At 46.5% G+C, this 14,040-nt stretch overlaps 1 protein-coding gene across 5 annotated transcripts; it reads left to right on the top strand.

Moving 5' to 3' along the window:
* Nucleotides 1–1,103: 1,103 nt before the first annotated feature.
* Nucleotides 1,104–4,699, top strand: LOC147426362 (uncharacterized). Of its 5 annotated transcripts, none has more exons than XM_086498412.1 (6): nt 1,104–1,362; nt 1,727–2,078; nt 2,507–2,900; nt 3,315–3,579; nt 3,656–3,828; nt 4,172–4,699. In XM_086498412.1, the coding sequence occupies exons 2-6, from the start codon at nt 1,741–1,743 to the stop codon at nt 4,364–4,366; spliced, it is 1,365 nt and encodes a 454-aa protein (XP_086354538.1). In that variant the 5' UTR covers nt 1,104–1,362; nt 1,727–1,740; the 3' UTR covers nt 4,367–4,699. The 5 variants fall into 5 exon arrangements, with proteins under 5 accessions (XP_086354538.1, XP_086354536.1, XP_086354537.1 ...); XM_086498410.1 differs by having other exon boundaries at nt 1,105–1,362; nt 1,465–2,078; XM_086498411.1 differs by having other exon boundaries at nt 1,105–1,362; nt 1,462–2,078.
* The last annotated feature ends 9,341 nt before the right edge of the window (nt 4,700–14,040 follow it).

Here is a 14,040-nt window from a genome sequence, read left to right as displayed (position 1 = left end):
CCATTCCATGGACTCTCAGTTTCCACTCTCATATCCAAAATCCTCCAGTATCGAGAATCATTGATCAGGTCAACATGGAGCGTGAGACATGTATTTCTTTTGGTCCCATAGGTCATATTTGACCTTTGAGGATGATAATACAATATCTCTCTCTCTCTCTCTCTCTCTCTCTCTCTCTCTCTCTCTCTCTCTCTCTCTCTCTCCTACTGAGTTGAGAGCTCACATGCCACCCATCGCCCTCTCTTTCTCGTGGAGCTCCATCGCTCTCTCTTTCTGGTGGAGCCGAGAGCCCTGCAAATGGAGAGCATAACATTAATAGAGCAGAAAGCTGATCAATATACGAGTAGACATCTCTCTCTCTCTCTCTCTCTCTCTCTCTCTCTCTCTCTCTCTCTCTCTCTTTCTATGCGAAGGTAAGAACCATTATGGCTTCAATTTAATAAGTTCCAGCTTATGCTATCCTTATCAAACCCTTGCAAGGCGTACCCATAAATCATGGTAGTGGTTTGAATCAATGTTGAGGAATAGTTGTATGAGGGGTGGTCAATCCTAAAAGGGAACCGCCAAAGTTATATGGGGAGTGTTTTATGGCTTGCATAATATATTAGATGAAAAATTACATTATTCCTCAACAATAGCTGCTAAAATGTGTCATTGAGAGGCTCCATGAAAAAACCTGCCCAAGGGAAGCATTTCCCAACATAAGATTGGTTGTAAATTTTGGAGGCTAGAACATGCCTGGTATAATCTACTAACATAATATGGCGGAAGGGCTCCCCTTTACAGGTGTCGCAATCCGCGACTTGAAGGCTAAAGTCCAAAAAGAAAAAATATCCAGTTGCACGCGATAAAGAGGGAGAGAGGGGGAGAGAGAGTGGCCGCCGAAGGCGGCCGGCCGTACTAGTCTCACATTAAACTTGCAAAGCCAACGTCTCAATCAGAATGAAAAATCTTGACATGATCAATTTTGATTGCCACTCAATGCCTATACGTAATATCTTTCTTGCTGGCTGTGGGTTGCAATGCAATGCAAGCTTCAGACTGTCTCTGCATACCGATAGTCTATAATTTAGCATACACTTGGATCCATGCTGACTGTTGTCAATACCGAGGGATCGTGCAACCCATTTTTTGCTTGTGCATGAGCATTCTTACCAGAGGGGAGGCCCTTGTTGAAAGTCACAAAGCATTAAACTTTAAAAAAAGACATCGCCGCCATGAAAAGCTCTAAATAAAAATAACTCCGCGTGAAAATCTACCAAGGGAATAAACTAAAAAAAGCACTCTGCGTTGCTCAATTGCTCTCAGAAGCAGTTCAATCTTCTCCACAAGTAGCAGTTCGCAGGTTCGCTTTTTCTGCAGGTTTGTCTCTGTCCTCTCTTTGAGAGAGAGAGAGAGAGAGAGAGAGAGAGAGAGTTATGACGCGATGATGGCTTTTGCTTGTTTTAATGGAACCATCAGCAGGTTCTTCCAGGGCAGCAGAGCAGCGTTGCTATCAGTTTCTCAGTTCTTGGGGCCGGACATAGACTTTTTAGATTAGAAGTCCACAGTGGTTTATGCATCATGCTTTGTATCAGCCACCTTAGGCTGCACACACATTTCTTTGTGTTAGGCTTGTATAGCAGCCTGTGGGAGTTATACTAATACATCCGTAATATCTATACTATAATATTATGAGAGAGAGAGAGAGAGAGAGAGAGAGAGAGAGAGTTTGTGAATATCACAGACACTGTAGCAACGATGGTAGGTAGGGGGCCTGTGACACCGGCATCCGCATTGGGCACGTCCCAAATAGTACCGGCTACATCCCAAACAGCAGCAGCACCACCACCAGTAGTGCTACCATCACTTGTGCAGTCAGGTACAAGTACCTCAGAGAAGAGAATTTGGGGAGTGACCAATCCTTTGGATTTCACACCATGCGAGTACCACATGGGATTATTCAAATGTAACTACCCCTTAATCAATATAAGTTATGAGATGCCTGCCCACGATAAATTTGAAGGCTTGCATTTGAAGGAGCAAACAAGACGCAAAGCTGTGGAGTTTCTTCTGCAACCAAGTTTCGAAGTATTCCAGTAAGTCTTTCAATTCACTTCAAGATGAAATCTTCCCCACATATCACAAGAAGTTTTGGACAAATTCTCACAATAATTCCCACATTGTGACTTACCTCAACATCATGAGCTAGCTTCTATTAGAGAGGCACTGCATACCTAGCTAGGTACAATTGGGGGCAGAGGACCGCCGGCCCGGTGGGAGGCACCACATACCTAGCTAGGTACAATTGGGGGCAGGGGACCGCCGGCCCGGTGGGGGGGCCGGGGTCCCCTGCCCCCAATTGTACCTAGCTAGGTATGCGGTGCCTCTCTAATAGAAGCTCATGATGTTATTCATTGTATGAAAAACACTGGAAAAGACTCCGTTTTCCTACATGAGAAAATTTCTAAATCTTCTTGTGATAAACGCTGAGTTTTATCTGTGTGGAAACCTTTTTATTTTTCAGATTACATCAGTTAAAAAACGAGCTTGGAGGAGGGAAATTTCATTCAGCCCTTTTCCATAATTTGTACAAACTAACAAAACCTTCCCAGGGCCACATCAAGCGACTGAGTGAAATGCATAGGCAGGTGAAACGCTTCAAAAGAAGAAGAGTGGAACCATCTCCGGAAGACCTTGTAGCCCAGGGTCCTATTGCAGAACCAGCTGACAATGTGGATCTTCAAGTAGAGATGACAGAGGAATTAGTGCCTTTGCTGTCATCCAATCAATCATCACCGGGGTCCGATAAAAGCTCAAATGTGGAAGAGGAGACTGCTCCAGATACTGAAGCGACAACAGACAAAGAAAGTGTTGACATCAACATTTTTGTCCACAATAATCTCAACCTAACCCTGAAGGTGAGAGGAACTTTCTATCTATTGCAAGACAAGCTTTCCTCAGCTTTTTCCCTTTTTGCATTATGTTTAGTATCACACCTCACTGGCGGGGGGTTAGTAAAACCTGTCAAGACATGGTAAAACCTGTCAAGACCTGTCACCTACACAAGAAGATTTAGAAATTTTCTCATGTAGGAAACCGGAGTCTTTTCCAGTGTTTTTTATACAATGAATAACATCATGAGCTTCTGCTCGAGAGGCACCGCATACCTAGCTAGGTATGCGGTGCCTCCCTCACAGAAGCTCGTGATGTTGAGGTAAGTCACAATGTGGGAATTATTGTGAGAATTTGTCCAAAACTTCTTGTGCTAACAACCTCAGCTAATTCTTCTGTGAGGTTTGGGTTTCTAACTAGCCAGTGTCCATGTATTTCAGGATCTGTTTGGGAGTATCCATGATGTGAAGTCATTGAAAGCAGCTTGTATATGTGCGTGTACGTGGGACAAGGAGGAGGACAAGGATAAAATATTTCAAGGGGCTGGGTATGCTTGCCAGCAAGCACTCTCAAACCTTTCAAATCTGCATTTTGATTCCCTATATGTCTTAGAGCTCTCACGTTCAGACTGGACTTATGGTATTCTTGAATACTGTGGAACTGTTGATGTGGTAAATGGCCAGATAGATTCTGAAAGCATGCAGAGTAAGTATCTTTGTCCTAGCTTGCTAAATGATGGCAAGGCATACTTGTCAATACTGAAATCTTCCATCCAATGCAGGATTCAGCTTGCAAGAGAGTGTCAGATTTGCTGATAATCCACTTTCTCTGTCCATGCTGCAAAATCGGCTTGAACTGGCCACTACATATTTCCAACAACACTACACAAATATGCCAGAGGCTGTCTACCCCAATGGCACCTACTTGGTCGGCACTTTACACCTCTGTGATAAGGTATGTCAAGCCTGTTCACGAGTCTTCCCTGTTTTTGTGCTCATTTGCTTCACACACAAGAAGTTTTGGACAAATTCTCACATTAATTCCCACATTGTGACTTACCTCAACATCATGAGCTTCTGTGAGGGAGGCACCGCATACCTATCTAGGTACGATTGGGGGCAGTGGACTGCCGGCCCGGAGGGGGGGCCGGTGGTCCCCTGCCCCCAATCGTACCTAGCTAGGTAAGCGGTGCCTCTCGAGCAGAAGCTCATGATGTTATTCATTGTATAAAAAACACTGGAAGAGACTCCGGTTTCCTACATGAGAATTTCTAAATGTTCTTGTGACAATTGGGCAGTGGTTCCGTCTCCCCGATTACAGCAGGTTCGGTGGAGCTGATGAGGATGATGTCAATCGCTTCTACGAAGGATTGATGAGGATTGTAATTGGGAATAAAGTCAATGCCTGGGAGGTAAAAGATTTTGAAGACGCCAAAGGCCTAAGAGAAGGTCTTACACGGGCACAATTTAGGTGTTTACGTGTAGATGAGTAGCTAGCTACCTGTTTATTTAGGCTTCCTAAACTTTTTGGAGAAGGAAGCCACCACCTTCCCTACAAATTTTGATGGAGGACATCACACTTGTGACTCAATAGTTACCATCCTCAAACGTCTGTTTTGTAATTAGGCTGAAAGATGTTCCATCTTCTTGTAAGATTTGAGGTTGCCCACAAACCACACACACAACGCACTTCTGGTCTAATGGCAGGAAGGACACTCACTAACTCCAGATGTTAACCTTATTATACTCCAGGAGCTTAATGGTCGGAATGCTAGCTCTAACCGACAGTCTTTGATCTTATTGAAATACTGCTACAATTTTTGCAAGTCTCATTCCAACTATGGAAATAGTTGCCATGCAAATGTTAGTATTTTTTAGTATCTACATATTTTAGCTATCTATGTACAAAACCATGCTGATTGCTTGTGAATTGTCATCCCTGATACAGCCTAGTGGCAATATTTGAGTGAGTAGATTTCTTGTACATGTCTACGTGTTAAGTTAGAATGCCGGAGGCAGGTGAGTCCATAGAAATCAAGCTTCTTAGCACTTCTGAAGAGGTATCCTGCATGGATTCAGACCAACAAACAATGTACTCAAGTTGTAGTGAGCTTCTTATATATTTATCTGCGAGTCAAAACACTGATTATTAGTAAATATTGCCACCCTTCATGGCAGCAAGGTTAAACCCCAACATAATGACAATTTCTGAATGGATGGGCTTGTTAGACAATATATGTGCTTAGAATGGTGGTTTGATTTAGTGAGTTCTGACAACATATGTTGCAACATGGACGTGATCAATTGTTTTTGTGATTACAATGTGATGATCAGTGTTCGGGAAAAATCATTTTTCCAAACAGACAAAATTCCTTTTCTTGATTTTGTCAAGAGGAAATTTTAGAAAATTAGGTCGTTTTTTCCGGGTTTTTTACACTATTTTTCTCTATTTTGGGGCAGAATTTCTCCTTTTCCCCCCCCTGCTCTCAACCGGCATTTTTGAATGGCACGATATTAAGTTGAGACACAGTTTTCCTGAGCACCGGTGATTATCACAATTAGATGCTTTGCCTCATTGTGAGACCAAATATGTGATTGAGCCAATAACTTTAATTGTGATAGACCCAGCCTCAAATAATTACTTATAGCCAACAATGTCTTGTACAAACTTTGACATTCATCAGGCATGGAATAAAATAATGTGGCATTATTTTTTAAGAGTGGGAAAAAATTAATGTACCATACCAAAAGATGGGCTTCTTTTATGAAGAACTAAGATAGTTCCCTTCGTGTATATCAATAAAGCAAATGTGTAAGCCAAACCTAGCAAAAACATTGCCATGGGAAAAGGAAACTTCTCTAAACTTCAGAATTTAACAAAACTATTTAATTCAAAATTGCATTGAGGAACAAGAATCTATACTACTTATGAATATGCTCATAATATGCTCTGGAACATGTACAATATATATATTTTAGACTAATAGCTTGGGTTTTTGAATAGTACAAGACAAGAAGTAAATAGAGAAAACCAAGATAGGAAACACAACTTAAAAAACAAAAGCGTAGCCAAAACCCCCTCCCCAAAAGAAACACACACGAAGCCTGGGAAAACAATGACCTGTCTATACAAGTTGCATTGCCCTCATTTGTCATTAATGGTAAAGAATATGTTTTACTACATGATATTCAAGTGTTATTTAATTTGAGAGAGGACTATGCACTAAGGACTATTGCACAAGCATATGAAGAGGAGAAAGATTGGGTGGTTAAGGACCCCGTTTTAGGGTCAATAGAGACTAACTGGTATGCAGAAAATATACTATAGTCATGCTTTGATAATGCATCAAAGTTTGAGGAGGAGATGCCTACAAAGGAGGAATTTGAGGAAAGGTCTTATGCAATAAAGCACCATGTGATGCAGAGGATGAGGAGGAGATGGAAAAGGTGAAGCAGATTGGGGACCACCTAGAAGATGAAGTAGTGAAAGCATTGGCGGAGATTGGATATACTGTGGAGTCACCTAAAAGAGGGGTCACAAAATGCTTAGAAGATGAATTAGTAAAGGAGATATGGGAGCTTGCATATACTATGGATATACTGTGGAGTCACCTAAAAGAGGGGTCACAAAATGCTTAGAAGATGAATTAGTAAAGGAGATATGGGAGCTTGCATATACTATGGATTCACCAAAGATTACATACACTATGGGTTCACCAAAATCACCAAAGAGAGGGGTCAAAGATTGCTTGGAAAAAAAAAACGCGAGCTCACTACTGCTGCTCCACCTGCGCACGCCTAGCTTCACACACCCCCCCCCCCCCCCCCCTCCTCAGCCCGCTGCCTCCCACCTTCCCCCCCTACCCAGCTGCCCACCCCCGCGCTGCCCATCAACCTGCGCCGCCCCCTGCCAGCCCGCGCTGCCTCCAGCCCGCCCGCTGCCTGCCCTCTGCCGCTCGCTGCCCCCCCCCCCCCGGTCACCCCCTCCTCCTGCTGCAGCCAGCGTTTCCGCCTTCCCCAACCCCTCCCCGCCTCGGTTTCTCCCCGTCAACCACTGCAGTTCGGCCTCTTCGGCATTGCTTCATTTTTTGGGGGCAGTGTCTCCTGCGCCTAATTGCAGCGTCCGCCCGTCGACCTCTTCTTACGACACAGCAGTAGACACAGATGGAGGCTCCAGCTTCTCCACAGAGAGACTCGCCAGAAGCCCCCTCGCCTGACCCCGCTGAGCCCACCATTCGACTTGCTCTATCGCCGATAGAGCAAGCGAGCTTAGCCGCTGAGGTAGAGCGATTGCAGGCGACTTCGGTCATCTGCAAAATTCTCGGCAGCCGACCTAGCAGAGGAGAGCTGCGAGACCTTCTCCAGGCCCGCCTTCTCGCAGAGGTGGGCAAGATCTTGGATGTCCAGATTCTCGGAGGGGGGTACTATCAGATAGAGTTCGAGACCTCCGAGATGGCTTCCAAGGTCATAGCTATGAGTCCACTGGCCATCCGAGCATCACGCGCCCACTTTCGACAGTGGCGACATGGTTTTGACCCGACTTCGGATGTGCTAGTAGAGGAGACAGACATCCCCATCTCAGTCTGCTTTCCGAGTTTACGAAGGGAGTACCTACCACTTCTTTCCAGGATTGGCTCCGCTATGGGACTGTCCTGGAGACACCTCGTACGGCAGCATCAGTAGCTGCCTAGGCGGCTGGCATCCCCTCAATTCGAGTTTTGGTCAGAGATACCCACACGTTCCCGAAGGTCATCCTTTTGCCTCGGGTGAGTGGGGGTTGGTTTAGACAGAGTGTGGAGTACTCGGGTCTCCCGAACCAGTGCTTCATTTGCCGACAGATGGGCCACCTAGCGAAGGCCTGTCCACGGAGGAGGCCACGACCTGGATCCCAGCCTCATCCCCAGCCTGCCAAGGCTGGGCCGCAGCCACAGTCAGCGGCACAGCGCAGAGATTCAGAGCCACCCTCCGAGCCTGGGGCTCCAGCGGAGGAGGGGTGGCAGCAGGCCCGTGGCAGTCAACGCCAGGGGCCACATCGACAGCCTGGCACTCAGAGTGGCCCTCAGGTGCCTACTCAGCAGCAATGGGTTCCCACGGGGAACCGCTTTGGTCCTCTTGAGGAGGAGCCGTCCCCTACGCCAGCCTCCACCTCCGCTTTACCCTCGACAGCAGCTCCCCCTTCAGAGTTCCCCTCCTCCTCCTCATCCCTCCCCCCGCCCTCTTCTCCCATCGCCTCTCCACCTCGCCCCTCTACCTCTGTCGCCCCACCCCGCTCCTCTTCCCCTCCGCCCCCCCCAGCTCCTTCTCCCCCCCCTCCTGCTCCAGTTCCATAGTTGACTCAGGAGACTGGTCCCTCGCCGCCGGCTAGGAGATCTCTTGGCAGCGCCTTTGCCACGAGTCTCCTAGCGAGAGAGGGTCAGCCCTTCTTGTGGCCCCCTCTGCACATTCAGACATCTCCCCTTGCAGCTATCCCTCGTGATCTGACAAGCATTGACCTCCGACGCCGCTGGGATTTCTTCGACTACGGGTTCACTCGCTTTCTCAGCGATTCCGCAGCAGACCACAAGGCAGCTTGCTTCAGGGTCCATGCTTTGTTCCTCGCCGCTAGGGGGACAGAGGCCTTGGACTCAGCAGTTGGTTTCTCCTTCCCCCTCTGTGGTAGGGCCGAGATAGAGTGGTCCCTCGATTCAGTGTTGGGATGGTTGCATACACAGGTTCTCGAGTTCTCTCATCACATGGGAGAACTTGGAGTTACAGATTTGCTGCAGACTTTGTGGCCACTGGCCAAGTTTGCGATGACACCCCCAGACTCAGCAGGATGTACGCACATTGTGGTGTACTTCTTTGCTGATACGCATTGTTTGCCTTGCTATGTATACATTCATGAGGACTCCTGGACAGAGGAGGTTGCTTTACGCACGGCTCGCTCTGCTTGGGCTTGGGCTAGGCACTCACTACAGTCTCGCCTATCTAGAGGACGCTCGGATGTGGATTACTCCCCATTCAAGCCAGCCTCGAAGATAGCCTGTCTTGCTGTTGCGGCAGCATCTGTTCTCTCTCACTCCCCATGAGGATCGTCTCGTGGAACGTGCAGGGACTAGGTGGGCCCCAGTTTCAGCGACAGTGGGGCCGATTGCGTCAGGAGCTTCAGCGTTGCCTTGTGGGAGGAGAGATTGATCTCCTTATGCTTCAAGAGAACCATCTGTGTGAGAGCCGCATTCGGCGATGTGGTCGGATTTTGCGTGGACGATATGATACCTTTTGGTCAGCTGCTTTTGGACCTGGAGGCATCCAGGGTGGGGTATGTATGACTATTGCGGATTCATTGCAGCAGGCCATTGTGGGCAGAGGGATTATTGTGCCAGGCAGGGCTCAGTGGATTACTATACAGGTTCAGGGTGGCCTTGTGGGCTTCCTGAACATCTGTGCGTCCAATGTGGCGAGTGCTCGTGTAGAGTTGTGGTCACAGATTGTTGAGTCTTTGCCGCAGGCTGACCATTGGTGTGTAGGAGGGGACTTCAACATGTTGGAGGACCCTTCTGACAGGATTGGAGGCAGCCATGCTACTGTGCATGGAGTCGAGTTAGCAGCTTGGGAGAGGTTGTGTATGACTTTGAGGGTCTCGGATACATGGCAGCGATCTGGCTTTGTGAGGCCTCCAGCCAGCCTTGCCTTCTCTAGATCGGACCACAGAGTGGGAGGAGTGAATCTATCGCGGATAGATCGCTTCTACACTAGTGACCACTTCAATGACTTGGGAGGATCAGTGGGCATCCTGGCAGGGACATCCTTCTCGGACCATGCACCAGTGATCCTCACAGTGGCAGACAGGTAGAGGAGTGGGAGCACGATGCTTCGCATCCCAGAGCGGGTCTTGTTGGACTCAGTACTCAGAGAGAGGGTAGAGGCTCTCTGGATAGAGGGCATGGATAGCCAGGTTCTACCTGCAGATAGAGTGGCCTTAGGCCTAGCTCAGCTTAGCCACTTTTTTCTCCAGGAGTCTCTGGCTCGCCGGGCTGCAGCGAGAGAGGAGGAGCAGCGTCTCAGACGAGGCATTGCTTCACTACAGAGGATGCAGGAGCAGCATCCAGACAGTCCATGGTTGGAGGAGCAGTTACAGCAAGCTCGACAGGAGCTTGCTAGCACAGAGGAGAGGCGTCATGAGTTTGCCTTTCACTGACAGGCATCTCAATAGACTCAGGTGGGTGACAGAGTGACAGGTGCTTTTTTTGAGACAGTGGGACCTCGGCACTCGCATTCCAAGGTCAATCAGTTGAGGAGACCCGATGGGTCAATTGTTTGTGAGCCCGAGGATATGCGTGCAGTTGCTACTGACTTCTACCGTGAGTTACTGTCGGCTGAGCCCCAGTCAGAGCGGCAGGATGCATGCAGGGAGAAGGTTTGGGCACAGATGCCTTGTCTTGTGACTGAGGAGATGCGCCAGAGGCTAGAGATGCCACTTCAGCTTGAGGAGCTGCACACGGCTCTTAGGGCCCTCCCTCGTGGTAGCTGTCTTGGAGTACTGGGACCTGCTTGGCCCAGATCTTTGTAGTGCCTTTCAGTACATTTTGCACACAGGAGTGATGCCGGATAGCATGAGTGAGGGCCTGATTTACCTCATTCCAAAGGAGGGTGGCTCCTTGGATGAGATTCGACAATGGCGCCCCATCACCATCCTCAACTCAGCCTACAAAATTCTTGCCAAGTCTCTGAGTTTGAGGATTCAACCACTTTTGGAGAGCCTTATACATGGGACTCAGACAGGTTTTGTCAAGGAACGCAGTATCCTTGATAACATCTTCACTTTTTGGGAGGCTTCTGCCCTGGCACGGCTCCGTGGGGAGGACCTTGTGATTCTTCTTCTCGATTTTGAGAAGGCGTACGACAGAGTTTACTAGGACTTTCTAGAGGGCACTCTACGCAGGATGGGCTTCTCAGATGCTTGGATCAGAGGGGTGTCAGGTTTGTACAGACAGGCTCACAGTCAGGGATTTTAATTACGCGATGACGCATTTTGTTAAATGTTAATTATTGTTGTTATTATCACTATTTTTTTCATGTTAATAACATATCTAATGTCATAACTTACGAAAACTGGTAGAAAACGTAGAACCAGCGCGGCAACCACAAACCCCGGCAGGCCCGACGGGCATATTATGAATCCCGGCGGGCCCGGCGGGCAAAGCAAGAATCCCGCCGGCCCCGTCATGTACCCCCTCCATATTTGGCGGCTCTATATAACCCTGTAGTAGACATCACATCACATCACCGCTTCCTCTAAATTTGGTCATCCTTTAAAATTTAGAAGAAAAACTAAAGGTAAAAAAATGAATAGTCTTTAAAAATAATTAAAACTTAATGAAACTCTGATCATGGATCATTAGTTCTTTTTTGGACTGAACTAATTCTTGAAAGGAAGTAGAAAGGTGAATCTTTGGGTCGGTATCTCTACATTTGGGATGGACTAATCTCATGTTTGGTTCACCGTTATATTTGCTAAATTGATTGCTATATTGATTAGAACTTATATCATGGGTCATTAGTTCTTTTTTGGACTGAACCGATTCTTGAAAAGAGATAGAAAGGTGAATCTTTGGGTCGATATCTCTACTTTTGGGATGTACTGATCACATGTTTGATTCACCATTGTATTTGCTTGCTATTCCGATTAGAGCTCCAATCATGGGTCATTAGTTCTTTTTTGGACTGGACTGATTCATGAAAGGAGGTAGGAAGGTGAATCTTTGGGTCGATATCTCTACTTTTGGGATGGACTGATCACATGTTTGATTCACCGCTGTATTTGCTTGCTATTTCGATTAGAGCTCCAATCATGGGTCATTAGTTCTTTTTTGGATTGGACTGATTCATGAAAGGGGTAGAAAGGTGAATCTTTGGGTCGATATCTCTACTTTTGGGATGGACTGATCACATATTTGATTCACCGTTGTATTTTCTTGCTCATGTTTGAGTAGATTGAGGTTATTCCCTTCAGGCTTCACTACTACGCTTGTGTGTGATATTAATTATAACACTAATGTTTGGTTTGAATAATACTTGAAAGAAGAGATAGCATACTGAGCTATGTTTATTGGTATTGCAGGCATCCAATGAGTATGTCTTCCACCGGGAATGTCAGCGGTGGTGTTGGTGTCCCAAGCCTGGCTTCCTTGAGGAGACCTCCTACCTCGATGCCAGGTCCTGCTTCGCAGGGCACCACTTCGCAGGGCAAGCGAAAGGCAGGTGGAAAAATTCCAGGACCCGAGTGGAATTTTGCCACAAATTTAAATAAGTATCAAGATTGGAAATGTAACTTTTGTGGCGAAGAGAAATCTGGAGGAGCACCAAGAATAAGGGATCATTTGCTAGGTGGCAATACCAGAATTCAAGGAGGAAAGTGCAAGGGCTTAGGTGCAGAAGAAGCAGCTATGCGCTTAAAAGCTTTAATTGGTAAGCTAATTTCCACGAGCAAAAGATCAAAACGTTCTACTTTTGACCATCACACCCCCGTATCGATAAGATCAAACTAGTATGAGGGATCATTGGGTGTAACGCCCACCAATGGAAGCACTCAAAGTAGGGAACCAACTTCTCATATCGATGGAAGTACTCCTCCAAACCATGGATCTCCTGACTTTCAGGTAGGATCGTCAAAAAGTAGTCAGGTTAGCTTACAGACGAGCTTCAAAACACTTGCCTTAGAAGAAGCACAACTTGCACTAGCTAAAGCCGTCTATTTCACTGGGGGATCATTGGCCATTGTCACCCGTGATGCATGGAAGTCAGCTTGGAAACGCATTGGGGAGTATGGTGCTGGATTTACCCCTCCAACATATCACCATATGAGAAACCAACTGTTGGATAAATGTTACACAAGCACACAACAGGATATTCAAAGGGTAATATTAAATGCAACAGAACAATCTGGATACACCATAGTTAGTGATGGTTGGTCCAACGTTCAAAGGCGGCCATTGATCAACATCATGCTTGTATGTCCTCGTGGTGAATGTTTTATCAAAGCTGTGGATAGCTCTGGTCAAATAAAGTCTGGCAGTTTTATAGCTGACATCATTGGCGATGCAGTTGAGGAACTTGGAAAATAAAATGTTGTCCAAGTAATCATGGACAATGCCAAAAATTGCAGGGCTGCAGGTAGAATACTTGAAAGTCGCTTCTCTCACCTATATAGTGCTGGTTGCAGTACACACAGCTTGAACTTGGTATTGCAAGATTGGTACAAGAGGGAGGACACAGAGTGGTTCAAATGGATAGTAGACAATGCTCGCTTAATAGTCAAGTTTGTTTTGAAGCGTCAGAGGGTTCTTGACATGTACCGTCAGAGGATGTCTACTATGTTAAAACTGCCGTGCGAAACTAGATTTTGCACCAACTACTATACGGTAGAATCACTAATAAAAAATAAGAATGCTGTGATGGAGACATTTGTTTGTGCCACTTTTTGAGAATGGGAGGCTGGTCAAAGGGAGAAGATAAAAAGCAAAATATGGGTGATCAAAGATCTACTAGCTGATCACCACTTCTGGGATGATGTGGTGGATGTGCACAATGTCATGATGCCCATTATGCTCACATTACGCCAACTGGATTCTGCCTTGCCTAACATAGGTAAGGTGTGGATGGCTTGGTGGACTGTTCAAGAAAGCCTTGCAAATCCAGAGGAGCCAATTGTGAAGCCTTGGAAGACACCATTCACTCAAAAGAGGAGAGAAATTTTGAGAAAGTATGTGTGTGGTCGACGGGGTTGGAGCACATAGTCCACTACACAACATAGCTTTCTTATTGGATCCAGAGTATTGGGCAATGGAAATAGACAAACTTGATGAGGAGGTGCTGGAAGACTTTTATGATGTGATAGGCAGGTTTTATGATGATCCTGATGAGCATGCATCAGCTGTTACTGATCTTACGAAGTTTAAACTCAAAGAGGGTAAGTTTGGTACAAAATTTGTGCAGAAACTTGCCACGGAGCAACCAGCGTGGAAGTGGTGGATGATGAATGGTGGTAGTGCACCCACCCTTAAACGCCTAGCTGTTAGAATCCTAGTCCAATGTGCATCCAATTCAAGTTCTGAGAGAAACTGGAGTACATATAAATATGTACATTCCACCATCAGAAACCGCCTTCTAATTCAAGAGCTAAAAAATT

This window comes from Adiantum capillus-veneris, chromosome 24, assembly GCF_014529385.1.
Source record: "Adiantum capillus-veneris isolate H3 chromosome 24, ASM1452938v2, whole genome shotgun sequence".
Lineage (NCBI taxonomy): Eukaryota > Viridiplantae > Streptophyta > Polypodiopsida > Polypodiales > Pteridaceae > Adiantum > Adiantum capillus-veneris.
Note: the sequence above shows the minus strand (reverse complement) of the source record. Positions and strands in the feature narration are given on the sequence as shown.